Source organism: Oryctolagus cuniculus, chromosome 17 (genome assembly GCF_964237555.1).
Source record: "Oryctolagus cuniculus chromosome 17, mOryCun1.1, whole genome shotgun sequence".
NCBI lineage: Eukaryota > Metazoa > Chordata > Mammalia > Lagomorpha > Leporidae > Oryctolagus > Oryctolagus cuniculus.
The window spans coordinates 39,267,511-39,292,015 of NC_091448.1; the positions used below are offsets into that span (position 1 = coordinate 39,267,511).

The 24,505-nt window shown below is 51.5% G+C and overlaps 2 protein-coding genes across 13 annotated transcripts in view; one reads left to right on the forward strand and one right to left on the reverse strand.

Annotated features, from left to right (window-relative positions):
- Nucleotides 1-8,198, forward strand: part of RFFL (ring finger and FYVE like domain containing E3 ubiquitin protein ligase) — a 79,637-nt gene extending 71,439 nt beyond the window's left edge. For all 8 annotated transcript variants that reach the window (XM_008271115.3, XM_017349034.3, XM_051825472.2 and 5 more), the window contains 2 exons: nt 2,100-2,123; nt 5,613-8,198. In XM_008271115.3, the coding sequence (XP_008269337.2) occupies nt 2,100-2,123; nt 5,613-5,794 (206 nt within the window). In that variant the 3' untranslated portion in view covers nt 5,795-8,198. The remainder of the gene's footprint in view (nt 1-2,099; nt 2,124-5,612) is intronic.
- Nucleotides 7,727-24,505, reverse strand: part of LIG3 (DNA ligase 3) — a 30,948-nt gene continuing 14,169 nt past the window's right edge. For 3 of the 5 annotated variants that reach the window (XM_070061066.1, XM_070061067.1, XM_002719232.5), the window contains 17 exons: nt 23,062-23,262; nt 22,193-22,344; nt 21,287-21,453; nt 21,081-21,158; nt 20,468-20,636; nt 18,906-19,061; nt 17,267-17,398; nt 16,900-16,979; nt 15,248-15,335; nt 14,867-14,944; nt 14,491-14,614; nt 13,750-13,892; nt 13,409-13,483; nt 12,921-13,067; nt 12,345-12,540; nt 11,848-11,969; nt 7,727-10,763 (listed from right to left, as the gene is read on the reverse strand). In XM_070061066.1, the coding sequence (XP_069917167.1) occupies nt 10,530-10,763; nt 11,848-11,969; nt 12,345-12,540; nt 12,921-13,067; nt 13,409-13,483; nt 13,750-13,892; nt 14,491-14,614; nt 14,867-14,944; nt 15,248-15,335; nt 16,900-16,979; nt 17,267-17,398; nt 18,906-19,061; nt 20,468-20,636; nt 21,081-21,158; nt 21,287-21,453; nt 22,193-22,344; nt 23,062-23,262 (2,342 nt within the window). In that variant the 3' untranslated portion in view covers nt 7,727-10,529. Of the gene's footprint in view, nt 11,647-11,847; nt 11,970-12,344; nt 12,541-12,920; nt 13,068-13,408; nt 13,484-13,749; nt 13,893-14,490; nt 14,615-14,866; nt 14,945-15,247; nt 15,336-16,899; nt 16,980-17,266; nt 17,399-18,905; nt 19,062-20,467; nt 20,637-21,080; nt 21,159-21,286; nt 21,454-22,192; nt 22,345-23,061; nt 23,263-24,505 lie in introns of all 5 variants that reach the window. The other 2 variants (XM_070061068.1, XM_051825456.2) reach the window with 2 other exon arrangements.

A 24,505-nucleotide genomic window follows, 5' to 3' on the forward strand; every position in this document is an offset into this window, starting at 1 on the left:
TTCCACACCTTTAGCCGCAGAGGGAGTCACCTTGAACATAGGCACATCTAACAGTAGCTGTCATTTGTGGTTGAGTGCCAAGACTGGAGTAGGCATTGATTACCTTTATTTAATCCCCAGCAACCATGGGGTAAACCTTTTATTGTGGAACTCGTATGTGAACTGAGGATTTTCTGGTCTATGTCCATGGCCTTCCCTGCTCCGTGCTGTCCCTTCCGTAGCCAGCTGCTGCTTCCAGTGGTGCTTATTCTAAATAGCTGGGAGAGGAGGAAGCAAATCATTGCACACGTGAATACATAAGGGCAGTTCAAAAAGTTCCTGGACAATGCATATCATGGAAAAACTGCATGGATTTCAACATTTTTTTGCACCAAAATAAACTTAATTCCATTTTTCCACAAACTTTTTAAAGATTTATGTACTTATTTGCAAGGCTGAGTGATGGAGAGGGAGAGGCAGAGATCTTTTTTTTCCCTTAAGATTATTTGTTTGAAAGGCAGAGAGAGAGAGAGAGAGAGAGAGAGGTCTTCTGTCTGCTGGTTCACTCCCCAGATGGCTGCAATGGCTGGAGCTGTGCTGATCTGAAGCCAGGAGCCAGGAGCTTCCTCTGGGTCTCCCAAGCAGGTGCAGGGGCCCATCTTTTACTGCTTTCCCAGGCCATAGCAGAGAGCTGGATGGGAAGTGGAGCAGCCGGGACTTGAACAGATACCCATATGGGATGCTGGCACTACAGGTGGTGGCTTTACCTGCCGCAATGCCACAGTGTTGGCCCCAAGGCAGAGATCTTCCAACTGCTAGTTCACTTCCCAGCTGGGCACAACAGCTGGAGCTGGCCCATCCTGATCTCCCACGAGAGTGGCAGAGGCTTACTTAGGCCATCTTACGCTGTCTTCCCAGGAACAGTAACAGGAAGCTGAACTGGAAGCAGAACAGCTGGGAAGCAGGAGTGGACTGGCATTGTGATATGGGATGCCAGCACCACAGGCTGTGGTTTAACCTGCCCACCACAACACTGGCCTCAACCACAAACTTTTTGAAGTCCCTTCGTATCTCTTCTGCCTGAATGTGGGCTTTTCCTTCTGCCAGTCTCCCAACATGTTTTACATGGTGTCATTTCCTGGAGCTGCCCAGAAAAATATCTGGGTCTGGGGTTAAATGAGTGTGGGAAAAATATACTTTGTCCCCATTATCGTTATGGTAGATGTATTTTTTTGTTTTACTTGAAAGGCAGATGGAGGAAGGGAGGGAGGGAGAGAAAAAGATAGCGAGAGAGGGCGCCATCTTCCTTCTGGTTCTCTGCCTAAATGCCTACAACAGCCAGGGATGGGCTGGGCTGGGCTGGAGCCAGCAGTCCAGAACTCAGTCTGGGTGTCCCACGTGGGTGGCAGGGACCCACTAACTTGAGACATCACCTGCTGCCTCCCATGGAAACTGGATTGGAAGCAGAGCCAGGAATCAAACCCAGCCACTGGAATATGGGCTGCACTGTGCCGAACACCTGCTCCTTTTGGCTGTTTTGAACTCAGCATTTTCTGGAATCATGTCACCACAGAACACTCACCTTCCCTCCCATTCCCAATTGTTCTAGTTCCTGCAGAGCAACATTTTGATTCCTTGCGTAATAATGATTGAAGTCAGATTTCAAACTTTCCTCTACCAGTAACTCGTTGCATCAGAGTTAGGTGACATCGTCTGTTTACCTGATTATGATTAGGTGGAATACCACCCCATCAAAGACCCGGGGGAACAGAACATAGGCCTCCCTGTGGAAACTTATCCAGACTGACTGAAATAGATGGTTTATTCTTTCTCGACTTTAGTCCTGGCTTCAGAGGCAATAGAAAAGCATGTTGTGCTTATATAGTAGCCTTCTACTTGGCGGTTTTGTTCATGCAGACCAGTGGGGTCCTTTCCGAGAGTAGACCAGGTACACCAGCAGAAACTTCACGGGAATACTCAGCACGCAGAGGGAGGAAAGAGGGCGGATGTCTGGGCTCGCGGCAAGCCTGGTGCCTAGCAGGGAGGTGGTCAGCATTCAGAAACGACGGCAGGGCCACCTCGCCATCACATGTTCACACGCCTTTCTCTTTGCTTTTCAGTGTGTGGTGCTGAAGACCAAAACGGTATGTAGTTGATTCTGTTTGGGAATGGGCTTAGACTCTTCCTCTCTTCCACCCTGGTCCCTGCTAGCAGTCTAAGAAGTGTGAACCTGTGTTTTTCCAGAGAGGGGGTGAGTGAGGAAGTCACTGAGAACCAGGGTTTCTCCGCCTCTGTAGTTCTTGTTCACCTCACCCCGTGAAGGAAGCAGAGTGGCAGCACACCTAGGGACACACTGATTTGTGTCTCTGCCTGCCAGAGCTTAGAAGCCAACATTTGTAAGATATTTGACAAAGTGAATAGTGGCCAGTGTCACACTCTGTTCATTTTTCTTTTCTTTTTTGTGTGTATTTTCTCTTATTCATCATTTGATTTTCTTAAAAAAATTATGAAAAACTTTTTAAATCTTTCAGACAACTTATTTGCAAGTAATATTTCATCAAGAAACTGTCCTAAAAAATTAGTTGTCTCTGTCTCTGAAGCGGCAGGCAACAAAAAACCTGAATGGACTACGGGAGATGAAACGCCAGCCAGTGTAGCTGTTAAAGATACTGTGATTAGGCAGTCAGATACCCAGTACTGCAGCTCAGTTCACTTTTCATAATCCTGGTGACACAAGGAGGGCCTCTGCCTCTTCTAGATCACTGGTGATCTAGCTTCTGGTATCAACCAAAAAGCATGGGTGGGGATGTGAAGGCGCCCTGTGGTTAAGCTGCCCTGAGACAGGTCAGGAAAAGTGTCCCGTGTGATGCTGAGGACAAGCTACATCTCCTTGCTCAGCTACCTTGCACTCGCTCTGTGTCAAAGACTGCACCAGGGCCTCTGGGTACCCCCAGAACTCAGAGCAGAACTCCTGATGATCTGGGGGGACATCCTGAAGCATGCTTCAGAAAGTTCAAGGCTGCACGGTTGTGAGCGCATTCGTCTTCCCGAGAACGTTCTCGGAGCCTACGAAACATCCTCAAACTTTCTCCAAGACGTCTCACATTTGTTAGTAAAATGGCCTTTTGCTCAGGATGAGGCAAGATGATGTTTTCTCATCAGACATAAGACTTGAGCTTTTCTCAGTTCCTCAAAACCATTTGGAGTTCAAGGCTCACTCCTTTATTTGGTGCCAAGATCGGGCTAAACCACATGGGGCTTGCCTTTCTTTTTGTGACAACTGTGTGGTATGTTTGTTGTCATCCTGAGAGGAGTAAGTATCTGAAATGCCGTAAATGACTCGGGTTCATCTGAGGTATCTGTACGCCTTCCAAGCCTCCCTGTTAGGGCCGACAGCTCCCAAAGGAGGCGAACAGCTTTTACTCCTTCTCACAGCTAGCCCCCTCCCAGTGTTTCTTTTTGAATAGTCCAGAAGAGAACGGAGTATAGAATCAGCGGAGTAAGGGAGGATTTCCCTCTGTGAGGCCTGTTCCCCACTTATGGCTACCAAGTTCAGGCTACAATTTAAGACACTTTGGAGATGGCTAAGCTTTTGAACATGAAGATTTTTCTTTCTTGTAGCTGAACTGACACAGGTCATGCCCACTGTATCCCACCACTGGCACAAGCCAGTTAGCATTTATTGGGAACTCAGTGCACTGAGCAGCTAACGCTGTCTCCATGGTCTGTACCCTCGTAGCACTTACACAGATGGCCCTACTGCCCATGAGCTGGACGAGTCCTGGCAGTGCTGTTAGCAGCTGTGTGCCTTTGGGCAGGCCACTTAGCTCTTTGGCCCCAGTTACCTCATCAGTAAAATGAGTAGCAAGAGTATCTACTTCATAGTTTTTGTGAGGATTCCATGAGTTAAAACGTGCAAAGCGCTCAAGACCCCGGCAGGCATATGGCAGGCATGCAGTGGGTGTCCCTAGGGAGATGTTCATTTATCATTCAGAGAACAGCTGCCACTGATGTATTTTGGGGATTCAGAGGTGACTGTCTGATGTGGGAGCACAGCAGGCACCAAGCATATGATTGTGGAAACTGAATGTCTTGAAGTAAAGGAGTTCATCGTCTACTGAGGGAGCTAAGCAGGCAAACCAGCACTACTGGGGCTATGAAAGTTTTTTGTTTTTGTTTTTGTTTTTGTTTTTTTTTTTTTTTTTAAAGAAAAGATTTTATTTGAAAGGCAGAGTTACAGAGAAGCAGAGAGAGAGAGAGGACTTCCATCTGCTGATTCACTCCCCAAATGGCCACAATGGCTGCAGCTGTGCTGATCCGAAGCCAGGAGCTTCTTCCGGGTCTGCCACGCGGGTACAGGGGCCCAAGCACTTGGGCCATCTTCCACTGCTTTCCTAAGCCATAGCAGAGAGCTGGATCGGAAGTGGAGCAGCCGGGACTTGAACCCACACCTGTGCAGGCAGCAGCTTTAAAACGCTGGACCCTGCTATGAAAGTTCTATGGGATGGCACAGGAGAGGGAACAGTCACCTCTGCCAAGCTCCTCCCCCTAGACTCCTCAGAGGAAGCCCCCAGGAGTTTGTGGGATAGAACAAGAGGCCCCATCGACAGTGGCTTTATTAAGTTGGGGATATGTTTATAGATAAGCTTCAGCATCATCGTTATAGTTCCATTTCTTTTTTTGGGGGGGGGGGACAGGCAGAGTGGACAGAGAGAGAGAGAAAGTTCTTCCTTTGCCGTTGGTTCACCTCCAATGGCTGCCGCGGCCGGCGCACCGCGCTGATCCAATGGCAGGAGCCAGGTGCTTCTCCTGGTCTCCCATGGGGTGCAGGGCCCAAGCACTTGGGCCATCCTCCACTGCACTCCCTGGCCACAGCAGAGAGCTGGCTTGGAAGAGGGGCAACCGGGACAGAATCCAGTGCCCCGACCGGGACTAGAACCTGGTGTGCCGGCGCCGCAAGGCGGAGAGTTAGTCTAGTGAGCCACGGCGCTGGCCTATAGTTCCATTTCCAAACTTTTCTGAACCAATTTTTTTTTTTAAGAATTATTTATTTGAAAGGCAGAGTTGGCAAAGGCAGAGAGAAAGGGGGGAAGAGATCTTCCATCCATTGGTTTTGTGGTATTGTGCCAAATGGGCACAATACCTAAAGATGGGCCAGTCTGAAGCCAGGAGCTTCTTCTGGGTCTCCCCTGTGGGCCATTTGCTACTGCTTTCCCAGGTCATGGCAGAGAGCTGATTCGGAAGTGGAGTAGTCTGGACTTGAACCAGCGTCCACATGGAATGTCAGCAGCACAGGCAGCAGCTTTACCCACTATGCCACAGCGCCGGCCCGTGAACCAGTTTTATCTTACCAACACATTCTGCCTCAGGCGGTAGTGAGCCCTAAGTGCCACTCACTCTCTGTGTAATAGCCTAAATTGTTTCTTCCAAATTTGAGGACTCAAATTTGCCTTAGTCCTCGTGTTCTGGGATTCATTCAGTCCACGAGATGGCACTTTGGCAGGAAGTTTTCTGGGAGAGCTCTACTTGAGGGCTGCCTGTGGACTGGGGAGCTCGGTCAGTGTGCTCTCTCCCACTTCACCTTCAGCCTCTTCACTTTCTCCTCTTCCCTTTCTCTGCTGTGCGTTTTACAGGGGGAGCGGTGCCATCAGGCCTAGAGGAGAACCTGTGTAAGATCTGCATGGACTCACCCATTGACTGTGTTTTGCTGGAGTGTGGCCACATGGTTACCTGTACCAAGTGTGGCAAGCGCATGAATGAATGTCCCATCTGCCGGCAGTATGTGATCCGAGCTGTGCACGTCTTCCGGTCCTGAGGGCTTGCATCGGCTTCTTCAGTGCCTTACAGGGACACAGCCCAGGACGTGGGCCAGGGTTGGCCAGCTCACAGAGGGGCAGGCTGACAGAAGAAAATCTGCAGTGTTCCCAAGACCAGGGCAAGCAAAGATGTCGTGTCACCCCGGGCATCCCGTCTTGCGCCGGGGGTGTACCTCACGGCTGGCTGAGCTCCAGACCAGCGGGAACTGGTACAAATGACACGGTGAGTCCCTGTTTCAGCAGTCTCGGGTTGGTGATGGTAACAGATGAACAGAGGACTTGCCAGAACTTGGACCACGTCTTCTTCCCTTTCTGAGATCCTGGTTTCACCTCCTGTACCGCACCCCCTCCTGGAAATGCTCGCCTGTTTCAGCAGTCAGAAGTCCTGCTAGGAATGGTTGCCTTCTGCCCCAGCACATTTGGGTTTAAATTTCTGGTTTCTGGCTTTCTGTGCTTTAACCTACCTTTGCTGCAGTCTCTTGCTACATTGCCTAAACTCCATTTGTTTCTTTGGACCAAAAATATGTTAGTTTACCAGACCAATAATTGTCCTCAGGACAGAATCTGGACCACTAAACTTACCTCTGGGGAGAAATGAAGCACAAATGCTATAGGAAATGTGAGTTAAAAGTTGCTGAAGTGCTGGGTGGGATTGGAAGCTAGGGGTCCTGACCTGATGCTGCGCGCCAACAAAGCATCTGGCTCGCAAACCTCTGGTCAATCCCAGTGTGTATGAAAGGGATGGTGCACGCCTCTTCTGGGGCCTGACTTTGCACTGCCCATCATGTCAGATGATGAGAGGGGCAGTGTTAGGTGGAGGTGGCAGCTCTCTGCTTCCCTCTGATGTCTGATCCCCCTCGTCCAGCAGGCAGGAATCTCAAACCACTTTGTTAAAGTTCCTGTCTTTCCCGTGGAGTTTTTAAACTTGGTCTCACTGAAAATGAAAGACTCAGGGAGAGCTCTGGTCTCTAGCCACACTTCTCATGCCGTTCTTGGAGACCAGACATGGACGAGCGCCTTGTAGTACAGGGAGGCACTAGATGACGCTGGATTCTGCCCGTGCACAGACAGGTTGGTCGCTCTGGCTGCCTCTCCCAGCCTGCTGATCTGGGACAAGTCGGGGAGGACATGAGTAGGCGAGTCCTCACAGTCCACTGAGGCTGATGGAAGGGCTTCAGAAAAGCTTAAAAGTTGAGCAAAGCACAGCACCTCTGCTAACAGAAGCGCTGTGTGAGCCTCCATCACCAGGGGATGAACTAGGCAAACTACACAGCTGAGGGCCTCGGGAGCCCCCCCCGCCCCCCGCCCGTACCATATACACACCCTGTGCAACCGAGACTGATGAGAACCAGCCGACTCAGAGTGGAAGGCAGTGGGACCCCTCTGAGGGGACCTGTTACACTGGTACATACTCATGCCTGCCCTCCATCAACCACTTACCCCTTTGTGGGGATGAAATGTTGTCATAAAGCAGCTGTCAAACACTAGGCTACTTCCCTTAACATCATAGAGTTCTGGGATACATTGACTCGGCCACAGCCTTGCACATTTTCCCATGAAGGTATCCTCTTTCCCTTATGTTGGACAGTGAATAATGTAGTTTACAATGCCTACCAATTTAGCAAAGGGTCACTTATTCAGCCACTCCTCGATTCTACTGTGAAACAGGTCTATGTATGTGCAACTCAGTTAAGATCTAGCAATAACTTCAGGGCAGAAGCTGGCTCTCTCCCTTATAACTTCCTTTTCCTGCTGAGGCCTTAACTCCCCTACCTCCCAGATACAAGTGGAAGGTAAGATGGGTACTGATAGCTGGGTAATAACCAGTCAGAACTAGGTCACTCATCGTGTAGAAAGAACTTGCCTTTTGATCTTTTATCCTCTACTGGTGAAGGGTCTCGTTTAGGAAAAAAGGTGTCAAACAACTCTGGTTTTTAAATATTTTTTTTGTATTTATTATTATACCAAATAAAAGTTGGGAATTCCAAGATCCCATTCCAGTTAATATCCAACCCAGGTAGAAAACTTTTATTAATTTTTTTTAATCCTTGAATCTTTGATCCTGCCCCTCTTGGATCCTTGGTCTTAATTATTATGGAAACATCTAATTCTTCCAATAATTCCATGGCTTTTGCTGTGACTGCGCTGAGATTTCGGTTGAGACATGAGTGGTTCATGATGCATTGGACTAGTTGGATCCAAATTATTAAGAGTAAGCTGTATAGAAATTAATACTCAATATATATTGTAAAATTTGTTGAAATCTCTTGGATGTGAATGTGTTACTTCAAGTGGCTTATATTAAGAATCTCAGACTGACTTGGGTGTTAAAGCAAACCCAAATATGTATTTTTTTGTTACAGAGCTCAGCTTTATAATTTTGTAATAAAGTGTCAACATAGATGCCTGTCCAATCCTGTGTGAGGGTGATCCCAGAAGTCTGCTGGCTCTGGCCGACAGAATTGACCAATCAGGCAGACCCCAGGCCCTGCATACACGGCCATGCTCTTCAGAGACTGCATTGCTTTTGGAGATGCTTGGCTATGTGGACTTGGTCAAGAGCTCCCTGCTCAGTCTCTTTATGGCCTGCCCAAGATCTCACAGAGAAGTATGTGGGAAAGGCCATGCAACAGCATGTAAGAGTGGGAGCTGATGGGAAGATCAAGTGGGAAGAAGCACCAAGCGAGTTGAGACATTTCCATTGGTCTAGCAGAGATGGGCCTTAAACTCTAGGTAGGAAAGAGTCTGAGGACAGCTACTGTGTCCGGTTTTGTCTGCAGGCTACTCTGAGCTTTTGGATAGCTGTGCTACAGCTGGTGTGTGGCTCAGCTCCAGCTGCATGGGCAATTGCTGTGTGTGCATAGGCTTGTATGTATCTCCCTGAACAGGTGCCCAAGGGGAAGGCAGAGTGGTGTCTGGGGTGTAGGGTGTGATGGGGAGGAGGAAGGAATCTCGTGCTCGGGGGGTGGGGGGAGCTGACCTGTTCAGTAGCCAGTGATGACCTCTGCCTGTCGCCAGCTTTATGGCAGCACTTATGGAAGGGTTCAGAGGAGGGCAGGCCTCCCTCATTCTGCTGGGGAGGTTTAAGATGACGTTGCTCAGGATCGTGTGGAAATACATGAAGGACTACAAAACGATCGTTTCAGCAGCAGAGTAAAGCATGCATCAGCCTGGTAAGAAACACGCATCGCAAACCTGTTGACAGTGAACTGCAACTAACAGGCAGAGAAGGGCCAAGGGGCTGAGCTAGCTGCTTAGTGAGGTGACAGTCTGTAGCTGGCAGAGCCCCTCTGCTGTGCTGACGCACACTGCGTGAGCAGTCAAGGACAGGTGGAGCTGGGACTGGGTCAGCTAGGCTCGAGACTGGAAAGCCCTGTTCTGCGGCCCCGTCTGGTTGTTCGGCCTGAGGAGGCTGGAAAGGGGGAGGGAAATCTATGTAGGTCAGTGCTCAAAGGAACAGTTCTTTTGTTTCCAGAGGATGGAATAAAAAGAATGTCTCTGTCCCAATACTGAAGCCAGACTGAATGGTGCCTATTTAAAAACACCAGTTGTCCTGAGCTGGTTGGGGAGTACTCACCCTCTGTCCCCCAGCATATTTTCAACAGTAGGTGAAAGACAAGGCCACTGAGATGAAAGCTGGCCTCCCAGCAGAGCGCTGCCTTAGTTGAATACATGAGGGACGGAGGGTGAGATGTGGTCCTTGAGCTCACAGGCCCACTCAAGTGTTCAAGAGGTTGCTGTGTTGACCCGGCTCACAGGAGCTGCATGAGAACTAACCTGTTTAATGAGGAAAGAGCTGGCAGGTCTGGGACATGGACCAGGGTAGACACGACTCCAGGGGCCTGTCACACTGCACTGAGTGCTTCATGCGATGCGTCTGAGGCCATCTCTAGTAACCCCATGTGTAAGCATCACTGGAGTTCCACAGCTGTGCCATGCACATTTATCCGTGGCCAGCCCAGCCTGTGCAGTGTTAGCAGGATACTTCCAAGGCTGCAGCACATTCTGGTGAAAAGCACTTGTCTATGCTAAACTGTCTTCCTTTTGTTCTGCAGATAAGCACCCACAGCTGGCACAGGAGCCCTTCTTTCTAAGCGAGTGGTATAGATTTGCTCTTGGGTGTGGGTTTTATTCTTAAAGAGCAGCCGGTCTTGTTTTCAGATTTGGGGAGGCAGGTAGTAGCCCTAGGAACCTCCCTTTGCTACACATGGGCCTCATTGTCCTACCTGCTCCTAGTCCCATCCCCTCACACTGGGAACTTGCACCCTGTAACAGAACCCAGAGAATAAGGTCATCAAAGTTCATTTTTGTTTTCTTTAAAAAGAGGGTTTGTCCCTGGCAAACAAAGGGGACGAGGCTGAATGCAGGTTCTGCCAGAAGCGCTTCTGAGGGCAGTCTCTGCAGCGTGACATAGAGGAGCCGGCACGGAGGAGACTCCGCAGCCCAGCCTTCGCTCCTTAACTGCTAGGGGGTGGGAAAGGACAAAGATACTAAAGGTATTTGATTTATAAAAAACACCAAACTTCTTTTTAAAGAAAACAAAAAGATGACAAAGCCAGCACCCAGATCTGAAAGATCTATTTAAGCCAGCAAGAGAAACTGACTGCACTCGGGGTACCCAAGTGCAGAAGAGACCATGAATATAGTCAGTGGGTTTGGAAGACGCACTGCTTGCAGGAGAAAGCCCATACCCCCACCCCCCTCCCGCGGCTCCTCTGTCTACTGCCTCCAGTCCTAGCAGGGAGCTACCAGCCTCCGTTTCCGGATGCATGCCCAAATCCACTCTGGGGAGACCAGCTGGGCCTCAGAATTCTTGTCCCTGCTACCCAGCACGTGTGTGGCTGAGGCCATGTCAAATTCCTGTACCAGGTCTCCGTTGAATGCCACAAAATAGCGTCTGAGGCGGCTGAAGTCTGGTGTGGAGGGTGGCAAGTAGAGCCGCACCCCAGTGAAGATGTCCAGCAGCACCTGCAAACGCACAGGGGTCAGGGTGGGGTTGAGCCTGCACTGGGCGCAGATGGGGCTTTACCCACCGAGTACAGGACAGCAAATGCAAGTTGGACACGGAGGGAGCTGAGTTTAGGACACTGGCAGAGTTTCCAAGAGAAAAGGCAAGGCATCACTTGGTGCCATCCTTCAGTCATTCCACGTGACATGCCATTCATCCCTGCCTAGAGGTAAAAGATGGGACCACGTCTCCAGGAGCCATCCAGTGGCTCTCGGACTCAGTGCCCACAGATGCCGTGATAGCTCCCAAAGATCAAGCAAGTTCCTCTGCACGACTACCCGGGCTGTGAGGGTCAGGACTCCTGTTTGTTACTGTGCCTGGGCTCCAGGGTTCTGGGCAGGGGAAGGATGGGAAAGGTTTCCCCCAGTCTGGGTTCAGGACCCAAGTGCTCGGAGTGTGTGCTTCGTTTGGGTGGAGGCAGGGCAGTGGGGAGCACAAATCACACCGTGGAGTGATCGCAGGTTTACTTCTCTATCTACTCTTTGGGCCACCAGCTCCCCAGGCTTGAGCCGGCACTGAACCTAGTTGTGGCCTCAGTGGGTGCTCAACTGATGTTGCCAAACCAAAGACTGACAACTGCGCACGGAGAAAGGCTCCTCAGCTGGAGGAGTCACCAAGCCAGTGCCTTCTCCCGGGCTCCGTGATGGCTGCACCTGCTCCCGTCCTCGCCACAAACTCACACCACTACACTCCCATGCCCAGACTGGGCTTGCTCCCTTTTATTGGACCTTGGGACCAGCAGCTGTGGGCCTTTGCAGCCTCTCCTGGCTAGGCCGGGCTCTATCTCCTGCCTGCTGGCACAGCTCTCCTTCCTCTCTGCTGTCTGGCTGGCCGCCTCTGCCTCTGCAAGGCAACAAGAGGGTACAGGGTGCAGCAGCAGCAGCACTGCTGGCCCTGCCCATTCCCGAGAAGCAGTTGTAGGAGGGCAAGGGGTTTAGCCAGTGTTTTTCAAACACCCTTGCTCAGTTTCAGAGTTCACGTCCAGGCTGGGAACACTACCCTGGACCCAGCTGGCCCGCCTGGGGTTGCTATGTCTGTTCTTACCTTTGCTTGGCACGGGGGCTCATCAGTAGCTTTCCGCTTCTCCCCTACTTTCACCGGGGAAGACTTCCTGGCTAGCTTCTCCTCCAGTTTCACAGGGGAATGCTTTGTGCTCAGCTTGTTGCCTGCAGGACAGAGTCTGGGATAAGAACTACGAGGATAGGGACTGTTGATAATGGTCTCTGGGACAGCAAAGGGAAGGGCCAGACCCTTCTGCTGCTAGGAATGTAGGAGAGGGGGAGAGAATATCAGCTAAGCCCTTGAGCTTCAAAGGGGCTTAGCCCCTGCTCAGATTGGTTCCCCCAGGAAGGCATCTTTCAAATTTCCCAAGCAGATGGAGTGCCCAGCAGGACCGCTTCTGGCCCACGGCTGGACACAACAGCAGGAATGCAGTCAAGGTCAGCTTTATGGACACAGAGAATCACATGACCTCAAAGCTGGACCCTGAGGCCAGGCCCGGGCCCTTCAGTCTCCGCCTCACAGCACCCTCTCCTGCTTACCGCCTTTGCCGTTGGCATTATTCTGCTTCCCTTCAGCCTTCCTGGCACTCGCAGAGGGCTTGCTGGGGGCTTTGCGGGACACAGCAGGTCCGGAGGCACCCTCATTCTCACCACTGCTGCCCCCTGTAGAGGAGCTCCCCTCATCTCCAGCCACTACGGTGAAGTCTGCTTTCTCCTTGGACAGCTGATACAGTTCCTGAGGAGTGCAGGAGAATGACAAGGGTTTCACTCCCTCCCCAGACACAGGCCTCAAGTGGTGGGTGTGGTGGCGTAGGCACTGGTGGCTGGGAAGAGGAGCTGGCTTCCCTGGTTCTTAGTGTGGCCCTGTAACTGAGTGCTCAGGATGCCCACCACTGGTATCTGTGCACCAGTTCCTAATCAACACAGCAGGGACCCTGTGGAGAATGCCAGGCTGGTCACTACTGGGAGCTGTTCCTGGCCTGGTGCCAGCTGGGTGTCCCTGTCTTCCCACTGTCTCCCTGAAAAGGGGGAAGGAGATGAGAGGGTGGGTGAACAGGGCAGATGCCCACGATGGGACAGTGGGGTGGGGACACCCACGGGGCCCAGTGCTGGCACCTTGAGTTGTGGGAGGTTAGTGGCAGATTTCCAGTCCTTATCGTCCCGGATTCGTGTGCAGCGAGGGAATCGGATGGAGATCCCGTCAGCTGTGTGAGCTTCAGACTTGGAGAATTCAGCCCCTGTGATCTCCCACACAGCAGCTTTCTGTCAGGAGCAAGGCAGACAGGTGGACACTGGTCAGGAGGAAACGTCTCCCATCCAGCTAGAAGCAATACAGAACAGTTAAAACCCACCACGTCCGGCTAAGAGCTGGCAGACTGGGCTTTTAGGAAGCCTTGTCTTCTCGTGAGCCAAGTGCTTCTAGAACAGAGTGGTGGGTACTGGTATTCTTCCTCCCTGTTGAAGATGACTCCTCAGGACCCCACCCTGCCGGGTACTGGCTAAACTCTCTAGACCCCAGCCTAGGTGGACTTGCATTATGGCTGAGATGGCTCCTCTGTGGCACCAGAGCACTTGCCATTTGATTTTTGCGGGCAGGACGATACCTTTGGGTCTGGAACAATGAAGTCAGGATAGTAGATCTTGTTGATTTTCAGCCAGCTGGGTATTTTGCTGGGATCCTGGAGGAGAAAAGATGTTATTCTGGGCTGTCAAGCTTCAAGCCTCTCTAGGTAATGGGATTATGAGAAGACTGGTCCTCCCTGTCCCGAGGTATGTGGCCCAGAGGGCCCACAGGCCAATTTCCACAAGCATCGCACTCTGGTTTTAGGCCTAACCTGCCCCCAAGGCCAATCAGTGTTTTCCTTTGTCGGGGGAGAGAGAGAAACAACGCGTGCTCTGCCCTGTAGTGACAGCCAGTCCAGAGTCAACCAGGTCCTGTCCTCACCTTGCTTATTTTTACCATGTCCAGTTCCTTCTGCAGGCGGGCAAGTGTCGCGTCGTCATGGCCTCCCGCACACTTGGTGACCGTGCACCACTTCTGGCTGCTGGGGTCATAACAACCCATGAGGAAGATCGACATCATGCCACCTGGGGGGGAGTATGGCCGAGTGTGGGTGGGGAGAACCTCTGCCATCCCCGTGAGCCTGGCGAGTGGCAGCTTGGCAGAGAGGAACAGGCTGGGCTGTGGCGTCACAAGGCCAGAGTTCACCTCTTCTGCGCCCTGTAACTGTAACCTTTATGAGCCCCCGTTCTTCAGTCAATCAGGATAGTCCCCTCCCGGCTGTGGGGCTGTGGGGAGGGCAACAGTGTCTGGGACATAACAGACTGCCTCAAGTGTCAGCTTCGTCTTCGGGCAGGAAGAGATTTTCTGTAGGAGAAAGCTGTCAGGTCCTGAAGTAGGAGTTAATTTAAAAACAAGGAAGGAAGCTCACCACTATGTGAGTAATTGTTTGACCTTTTCTAGTAGTTTTACATCACTACTTTCCTTAGTTTGGGTTCACTGGTGAGCTTCCTTACGCCACGCTAGCACAGGGTCTTGCCCACCTTCTCCCTGCCCGAGTCTGAGATGTCCAGTCCTAGCCCAGATCCTAGGACTGCAAGTGCTGGCTGTGCTGGCAGACAGAGCCAGTAAAAAGGCCAGCCTGAAGGTCAAGTGGTCCCTTTTAAGAGTACCATCCCGGCTGACCTTTGCTCCCTTGCCCATAGAAGGCCCCAAGGACGACCAGGTCAGCCGTGTCGGCCATGGCACCCTCGTTCAAATAGTCTTTCTTCACTTTCAGCCAGTGCCGCTTCCCAGGCTCGTATGTACCCTGAGGAGAAGGAAGAGAGACACCACAAACTAGAGGAGCAATTCCCCCAGGAGAGCGGGCTTTACCCCTCACTGCCATGTCCCACAGCCATCACGGTGCCCTGCTCACCCTGGGGGAGACCTCAGTCTCCCGCCACTACCGGAGCTGCCCACAGGCCCACCTTGCAGAGCCAGCCCCCGGCTGCTACCCCTGGGGTGGCAGGGATGGAAGGGATCAGGGAGCAGGCTGAAGCAACGGCTGCAACCACCTTACCTTCACATCCTTCAGCACCAGCCCTTCCAAGCCCTCCCGGATCACCCGGTTTATCATGTCGGCCAAGTCCGAAGCTTTCTGAGGGACAACAGGAGAGAGGCTGAGGGTGGCATGGGAGTGAGGGGCGGTGGCGTGGGAGTGCCTGCTGGAAATGCTGAACTGGACAGAAGGCACAAAGGGTTTGCAAAGCAGGGGCCTCTCCACTCCAGCGCCGCTGCAGGTGTGAGGCACGGGCTGCTGGCCCAGGCAGGACTTTCATGCCCTGCCCTCCTGGGGGAGACCGGCAAACACCCCAGCAGCTCCCTCTGCCACCTGACCCTAGGCATCGCTGCCTTGCTGTCAAACCTCTAGGACTCCGCTCAGGGAAGGGCCTTTCCTTACTGTGACTCGCTTCATTTCTGAGAACATGATCCTGTTGGGAATTTCAACCATGTTGTCATGAAGAAGCTTCCGCCGCTCACACAGAGGTCTAAGAGGAAGAGGAGAGCTGAGGTCAGATCAGGGTCTTCCCGCCCCTGGCAGGAGTTCTGAGGGAAGGGGCGCGGTGACAAACTACTGCTTCATGAGAGGGTCTGCTTTACACGAAAGCTCTCGTGTGAGAGCTCAGCTGCAAGGGAAGGGGCCAGTGCCGTGGTGCAGTGCCCACATCCCATATGGGTGCTAGTTCGAGTCCCAGCTGCTCCACTTCCAATCCAGCTCTCTGCTGTGGCCTGGGAAAGCAGTGGAAGATGGCCCAAGTGTTTGGGCCCCTGCACCCACGTGGGACACATGGATGAAGCTCCCGGCTCTGGCCTGGCCCAATCCTGGCCATTGCAGCCATTTGGGGATGTGAACCAGTGGATGGAAGACTTCTGTTTCTCCCTTCCTCTCTGTAACTCTTTCAAATAAATAAACCTTAAAAAAGCAAAAAAGCAAAAAAAAAAAAAAAAAAAAAAAGCTGTTGGGGCTCCACTGTGACTGAAGATGGGCAACTGGGAACTATGTAGTTCCTATTGTTACGCTATTAAACAGGGGAGCACTGGCCTCTAGCTCAGATTGTACAAATCCTGGTCCTACTTGAAAAAATGACTTCAATTCTGATTTTCTATCCCCAGTACCCTGTTTTACCCCCAGGCTGGCTTGAGACAGGCTGCAGGACCAAAACCCCAGGGCCTACCCCAATAGATCTTTCTCCTTTCTGCTTCATTCTACAATCAGGGACGTGGCTGATGCAGAAGTAGGGGTCAGGGTACATTTCTAGGCATGGACAGGGCTAATACCCAGGCCCACCATGAAGCTAAGTAAAAACTGCCAATTTACCCCAAGATCAGGAGCTTCCTGTTGTCAAAACCATTTGCTTTATGCCCCCATGGGTGCTACTGCAGAAATAAACTTTGCTGTGCTCCCAATTTCTCTGCAACAGACCATTCTGCCCAGAAAAAAAACTTCTTTGGGGCCAGCGTTGTGGTGCAGTGGGTTAAGCTGCAGCCTGCAATGCCAGCATCTTACATCAGAGTGGCTGGTTTGAGTCCTGGCTGATCTGCTTCTGATCCAGCATTCCTGCTAACGCGCCTGGGAAAGGCAGAGGAAGATGGCCCAAGAACTTGGGCCCCTTCACCCATGTGGGAGACCTAGATGGAGTTCAAGGCTCTTGGCTTCGTCCTAGCCCAGCCCTGGCTTTTTTTAGCTGTTTGGGGAGGGGACCAGCAAATGGAAGATATACCACCCTCCCCCTCTCTCATTCTGTCACTCTGCCTTTCAAATAAATAACCTTTTTAAAAAACCAAAGAACCAAAAAGACAAACACCTCTGCTGGAGGTTTGGTTTTGCTCTGTGACTGAAGCTCCCAGAGATGAGAGCTATGTAGTAGCTGTGCTGGCTCTCAGCTCCCTCCTGCCACTGCTTCTGTCTAGCTCCTGGGCACAAAGACACACACACACACACACACACACACACACACACGGGCCAGCCCCTTCTTCCCTTCTGACTGAAGCTCTCACACCCCAATAATCAAGTCCCAACAGTTCTGAATTAAAAGATGCTCGCCAACTCACCGATCCATCAAACTGACATCATTGAAGTAGATACAGTCAAAAACAAACAGGCACACATTAGCGTCTTGGAAGGCGGCTTTCTGTAAGCAGAAACAAGGTGGTAGGTATGTCAGGGGCATCAAGAGTGGGGAGCACCAGTCCCCTTCTGATGTGTGCTGAATTCCTGGGCTACCAGGTGCTAAATGGAAACCAGCCCAGTTATAAGTTGGTTCCTTTATGAGAGAAAAAAAATCTAAGCTCAAGGTTAAATTCAGAAATAGTTCAGAAGCAAAGACTAAACTCTACCCTAAGTGACATATTCTCTTTGCAGAATGACAGCACGCACACATGCACACTTTGTTCTCACACATACGGCCCCAACCAATACCTTGTGCACTCCCAGAGTCCCAAAAGGCAGTGGTTTTCCTGTGTTGTTGTCAATCAGGAGCACCTCAGAGTCCAAGATCATGCTGTGGCCCCCAGGGAAAGCCTGAGGGATGTAGTCCTTAAAGTGAGCCACCTGGAAGCAGGAAGGCAGCCCTGGTGAGGGGTGAACGGTGACAGGGACCTGCAGCCAAGCCCCAGAAGGAACACAGAACAAGGGATGGAAGCCCAGCCACAGGACAAGAGCGAGAGAGGTCATCTCGGTCACTCTGTCCAGACCTGGGAGAAGCTCAGCTAACATGGAGTCATCCTCTGTGGGATGCAGAACAGGAAGGGTTTTGGAGAAAAATGGAAGAAGCTGAGGAGGAGGAGGGAGGAAGGCAGGAGCAGGCAGAGATCAGTGCTCCTTGTAGAGGACAGACCTCAGGATGAGGAATGGGACAGGGAGAACAGACTGGTTAAAGACAAAGGACAACAAAAGGAGAGCAGGGTCTTTAGAATGAAAAAGAATATCTGGAACTGGACTTCTCTTGATGGTGGCACAGTCCTCATTCATGACAGCATCAGATAGGAGAGGTCCCACTGTAAGCCAGATAGTCCCTCCCAAGTGAGACCAGCAAGGGGTCCGGTCCCAAGTCCAAACCTGGCCACAGCAAACAGGCCGTCACCACCAGGAGGCTTGAACAGGATCAGCAAAGGCCTGCCCTTCCACCCCGCTCCCTTCAGTCCCCAGCCCAGCCCTTTAAAAACCAAAAACCTAGGCGAGGATGTGAACCTTGCTAAAGGGAAAGTGGGAGTCAGACATCTTCCTGCGTCACAGGAAGTACCCGTTTAACACCAGCCTCTCCAGAGCAGCTCCCGAGCGGCTGCGGCGCTGCACAGACAACTGAACCTGAACTCATGTTCCACGTGAGGTCACTGCTCGGCTCCCTCTGGAAGTCCTGCTTTGTTCCTAGCGCTCCAGCACAAATTAAGGCTGAAGTAAGCACCTGCCCACACAACACATCCTGCCAAAGGCCAGCGGTTTGAAAACCCGAGTTGGAGCTGGGCAAGAAGGAGGCAGCAAAGTCAGGAATCCCCCCACTCCTAAGCCGGTCTGGGAAGGACTGCGCAGTGGGCTGCTCAAGCTCTGTGGCAGCCGGTGGTGTCTGTAGATGTCCCCATGGTTACGTGCTTCTGTCAGAACACATGCTTCCTGAGGGCTGGAACTCTTGTCCATTTCCTTCAGTGCTACCTGTCCACTAGCTACAACAGTGCTAGAACATTGGATAAATATTTGCTGAGCAAATTAACGAATGCCAGTCCAACAGCTCCTCGGACACAATCCTCATCTAGCCCAGGAACAGCACACAGGTCATGGAAGGGCAGAAGACGTGCACAGCGACTCACCAGCTGAGCTCCCTGTCCCAGCAGCACTGAGGGCAAGATCCCTGTCCCAGTGAGCTCTCCTGACAAAGCCAAGGTTGGGCTGTGGCTCTCCATACTGAGTAGCTCTTTGTTATTGGAAGAGTCCAAAGAGGAATTCACTCACTCAATAAACAAACCCTAACGTGTCCCAGAGCTGGAATGCCTATGGAACTCTGGCCCTGAGATTCTCAAAGGCAGGTGGGACAGAGTCCTGGCGAGAAGGGAGAGACTCATACCTTGTGAGGCAGGACGGGTTTGAGACTGCGGCTGAAGTAGCTGAAGTGGTCGCCATTCTTATGCACCTGGACTCGCTCGCCATCGTACTTGATCTCGGAGAACATGCCGTTGGGACACTTCTTCATTGCGTACTCGATGGACTTGCAGGCCTCAGCCTTAGGGTAGGGAAAGCAAAGCCTGGAGCCTTTGAGCAACGGGCTGCTTAGCAAGGACAGCCAAAGAGCAAGGAAAGGGTTGTTCAGATCCTGGGACCACATGGCCCAGTGTAGGATCAGACAGGCTGCTGACGAGGTGATGGGAACCCGAGGGGCTGGGCAATGTTGGATTCTGACTACAAAGTCCTCACCAGAGCTGACATCGACCTTGCATTTTAAGAAATGTGAATGTTACTCGTTGTAGAACAAAATTCCATGGCAACAGGCCTATTTTTCTCAATAATTTAGACTCTTGCCTGCCTCTGGCTTTTTACTAGAGCCATCAGTTATCTCAGCACAAGAGGGAAGTAGAGGTAAGGTGGCTGGTGGGGAACAGCAGTTAGGGATCCCCAGGATAGGGCACTCAGACGCAGGGGTGCTCACGTACCTGTGCCAGGTACTCAAACAACAGCAGCTGCCATTGGGATCACACCCCTCCTCGTATTTCCTCCCTGCTGTGACACCTTATGTGACAAACACGGTTTCCGTTTTATGGATGAGAAACTGCAGGTCAGTTACATGGCTAGTGAATAGCAGCAGTAAGATCTGAATCAAGGCCTAACTCCAAAGCCTGTGTGGTTAACAGCACTAAGCTGTACAACCTATGCTAGTGCTTCAAGTGTCAGGCCACAGAGAGTCGGAAGGAATTCTTCCAGCAGCCTTGGCAGCAAGATCTCACTAATTTGGTGATGGCTATTCTCACATTCCTAGTGGGGAGAGAACATTTTCCTCTCCCAAACACAGAACCTTATGCTGGAGCTTTAATGTAACGTTAAGGCAGTTCCAGAAAAAGCATTGTACGCTCTGGGAAACCCAGAGTCTCACAGCAGACAGGGTAGTGGACAGGGTGGGTGCCAATGCACAGGGGAACCACTGCCAGAAACGACATGGACTTCTCATGAAAGGAACAGACGCCCCTTAAGCTTCCTCTCTCCCCAGGCCATCCCGTTACAGGAAGCCTCTGCTGCCCACTCTCAGAGCTACTTCCCAGCAAGACACAGAGCCTCAGAGGTTACTTACATATCCACGTGTCTTCAGGTAAGATAAAGCACCTGAGACGATGCTTCAGAGAATCACACATGCCACTCACACAAGAAAACTAGTCTGAGGAGGATACACAACTCATCTAACAGTCCACAGCTTGGTGGTGGCAGAGCTGGGACTGGGTTCAGGTCCTCCCACAGGATCGCCTGTCTTCTGCTTTGCTTCCACACTCCCATCAAGAAATGCTCCCTCACATCTCCACTCTCCTCAGACCTCTCCGGTCAACTCACACGAGCTCAACATTCACAGCCAGGCAGACCTCACTGTGAGGGATGTGCAGCTTGGAGAGGCGTAGGCAGCAGAGGCAGGGGCGTGCTCCTCACCAGCATGGGCTGCACAGGCGTCATCAGAGAGGCCTGGACGCTCAGAGCCCGTTTGCAGCCTGGCTCCTTCTCCACCTCCTGCTCATTGCGCAGGACCCGCTCCACCACGTCCTGCAGGTTGCGCGAGGCTTTGAAGGCTTCATAGGCATTGGGGTCGAGGGCATCTAACCTGCCAGTGGGGACAGGAGCAAGGAAACAAAACCACTGCCTTTGACCTGATGGCTTTGGGGAGCAACCTGTCCTCACAGACAGGAAAGCCCAATCTAGAGGGGAGACGTTGTGCTTTCTTGTCCAAAAACTTTTATAGGAAGGGGGAAACACTCTTGGAAGGTTGTCTTTAGTGACCCTGTGACTATGTGGATGCCAGCTCAGCAGTGGAGGGGCCTGGGTTGGGCCAACTACACTTAGTACATTCCATACTCAATTTTAACAACTCTGTGATGAAGGTATTGTTAGCTCTTCTTTACATATAAGAAAATGGAGGTAGAGAAAGAATCGTTACCCTGCAGGAAGAAAAATGGGACAGGATTCCAGATCAAGACTCCAAAGATCTGACACCAGCTGGGGACAAAGAAAGCTGACAGCTTAGGCTGTCGCAGGAACTGGCACTTACACATGCTTTGCACCCGAGTTCATCTTCAGATCATGTTTGATCAGCCTGATGATGCACTTAAGGTCATTGGCTGTGCACCTAAGGAGAGGAAGCACATTCAACACGACCTCTGAAGAGCTCTGGATGCTCCAAACCGAAACTCCCAAGTGATCCAGCTCCCGGAGCCCATCCCCACCAAGTGTGGCTTGATAGGGCAACTCCCCCACCTGGAGGCGATGTCCTGTAGGGCCTGCTGCTGTTCATCTTCTTTGGTGAGCTTGGAGAGCCGCAGGAGGAATTCATCCACTTCCTGGATGGTAAGGAGGCTCTTGGCAGCTGGGGGGAAAGACTTGCTCTGCTCAAAGAAGACTCTGATTGTCTCTGACACGTCACCCTGTCTCCAAAAACCAAAATGCCACTGCTACAACCCCAGGGTGGCCAAGTGTGTCCCCCAAGACCTTAGGACTAAAATGAGTCGAGATTTCAATCACAGTTCCTGTCCTCAACTCGGTGCATGTGGGAGCTTCAAAAAGTGCATAGAAAATCACATTATCCAGTAATTTCCCTTTTCCAACTAACCTTTTGAAGCCCCCTCATATTTACCTAACTTAGAGACTCTGGCCCAGCCACTGCTCCTAGAAGGGGCACAGCTATCACACAGGACCTGCCCACCTGCTTTGGCTGACAAGAATAGACACAGGAACTAATCCAGGGCTGAGCCAATTTGATTCCTGCTCTAAGATCTGTTAACAACTAACAGACAGATATTAGTTATCAGATAGGGGGGCACTTGGATGGAAACTTTCTACGGTACCCGCTGGCATTACAAACAAACCAAAGCTGAATGGCAAGGCCAAAGTTATAGGGGCAAGTCCAGAATGAGAATCCCAGGTGAGAACAGGGAAAGCTCAGATCCTGACTTTTGAAAGTCTTTGCCGTCTGTGGCTCAGCAGTAGCATAGTTTTAGTCCTTGGGAGCTCATGAAGTGAACAGCTGTAGCCTCACATTCAGCCCCTCCCATAATGGTTTCAGTTTCTTAACACAGGAAGTGCCCCACCCAGAAAAAAAGTGGCTGCAGTGCCTGGCCTGGCAGAACCCCACCTAGAACAGGGCCTATTCTCCCTTCCTCTGACCTGCTCTAGGTCCCGCGCCATATCGTCTGGGTTGCAGTTAAAAATGCGGCTGAAGAGCTTCACAATCTGCTTGTCATTCAAGTTGTAAACACTCTTAATGACCCCCGGCAACAGGAGCTTCACTGTTAGGTACGTATCACCGCGGAAACCATCTGGAGACAGAAGAAAGGAACCCTACTTGAGAAATGCAGCTTAAATGAATACAAAAACTCCAGGAAGCAGAGACCCACCTGTCTGTCTGTCTGTCTATCGCCTGTCTATCTATTGCTCCCTGCTCCCATGGTGCCCTGTGCCTATCTCTATGGCAGGAGGGGCCACAAAGTTCAGTGGCTCCTGTGTCTGCCTCACCTTTCGCCCGTGGATGAACTCCTGCGGGGCAGAGCCAGGACCTGCACTTCACATCCTGAGTGACAAGTAGGTTTCAGATGCTCAGTGTGACAATGTTTATGAATGAACAAGGCAGAGTTGAAGGCTGCATTCCAAGCTGTCACATGCTCACATAAATCTAACCCAACGCGCAAGTTATGGAATTTTCACAGGCAGAGGCTCAGCCTACTATGCCACAGCGCCGGCCCCTCCTTTGGGTCCAATAGGATGGGTTGTTCTTCTGGCCTCCTTAGGGTGGAATAAGGGCAAAGGAAGAAAGGTGCCCAAGCACTCTGAGCACTCTGAGCACTCTGGCTACATCACTGTGGGGCCTGGTGCCAAATGTAAACACGAGCCCCTTGTTCAGAATTACTAACTGCAAGACTACACCAGTGGAGCACTAAACCACACAGGGAGTCTGTGCGACAGTTCGCATGCCCAGGAGCCGGCCATGGCCTGGAGCTCTGCAGAGGACGAGCCCACTCAGGATGCTCGTGGCCCACCTCCTGTTGAGCCTTTCCGCAGGAAGTTCTGGATGATCTGGGTCTTTGTGTTGTAGCTCGGGTTATCGGCCACCATGGCACACAGCTTGCGAAATTCCCGCAGCAGACAATCCTTGTGTTTGGGGTCACATTTGCTTGAGGACAAACTTGTTGTAGGGGCAGGGCTTGAGGGTGGGTTCTGCCCAGAGTTGTTGGGCTTAGCTGTGGAGAAAGAAACAACAGACATCATTCTCTCTGCCATCCTGAGAAGGGAGGACACGAAGAGGCGGTCTGCTCGTGCTTTCCATGCAGCTTTCCTGGATCGCCTAAGTGCCTGTGCGGTGCACACCATTACACTCACCTTACAGGTGGAGACATGGAGCTCAAGTAATTGCTCCAAACCTCAAAGTTTGTTTTTTATTTTATTTTTTTAAATACCTATTTATTTGAAAGGCAGAGTTACAGATAAAGAGAGGGAGACATCCACACACACTCACACAGGGAGGGAGGAAAGGAGAAAAAAGAGAGATTTTCCATCCACTGGTTCATTTCCTGGATGGCCGTAACAGCCATGACTGGGCCAGGTCAGAGCCAGGAGCTTCACTGGGGTCTCCTAAGTGGGTGGCAGGGGCCCCAGCACTGGGCCATCTGCACTGCTTTCCCAGGTGCATTAGCAGGGAGCTGGATTGGAACTGGTACTCACTCACATGGGATGCTGGTGTTACTGGCAGCAGCCTAATCCACTGCACCACAATGCTTGCCCCGATTTTTTGTTTTTTCTTTTTTTTTTAAATCTTAATTTATTTATTTGAGGGGGGAAGAGAGTGAGCAAGCATCCACTGGTTTATTCTTCAAATGCCTGCATTGACTCTGGGCTAGGCTGGGAGCCAAAGCAAGCAACTAGGAACTCAGCTGAGGTCTTCCATGTGGGCAGCAGGAATCCAATCACTTAAGTCACCACAGCTGGTTCCCAGGGTCTCCATCAGCAGGACCCAGAGCTGGTTATCATGTCCAGGCACTCCCACCCTGCTGTCTTGGCTAGACCAAACACCTGTCTCTCATAATTATGCACGGTAAAGAACAATGGGCCCCTCACACTGAAGCCGAGGACCAGACTGACATGGATCTATAGGTGAGCCCTTCCCAGAAGAACAGAGGCCATCTCCGTGTCAGGAATGCTCAGGGAGATCTCAGATAAGCTGGGGTGAGAAAGGGGAAGAAATCATAGGACGTGTTAACCGATGTGAAATTATTGCCGCTAGCCAGAGCGCGAAGAAACCTTAATGATCTACTGCAGTGTTCTCTCACAGATGAGGAACTGAGGCCATGAAACAGAGGACTTCCTGGATCACGCACTTCCCCGACAAGGGCAGCACCATGAAAGCCAGGGCTCACCCCAACTGCCCGCCTCTCAACACGCCAGCACAGTCAGCAATCACCTACAAATAATTATGTAAAACTCTTT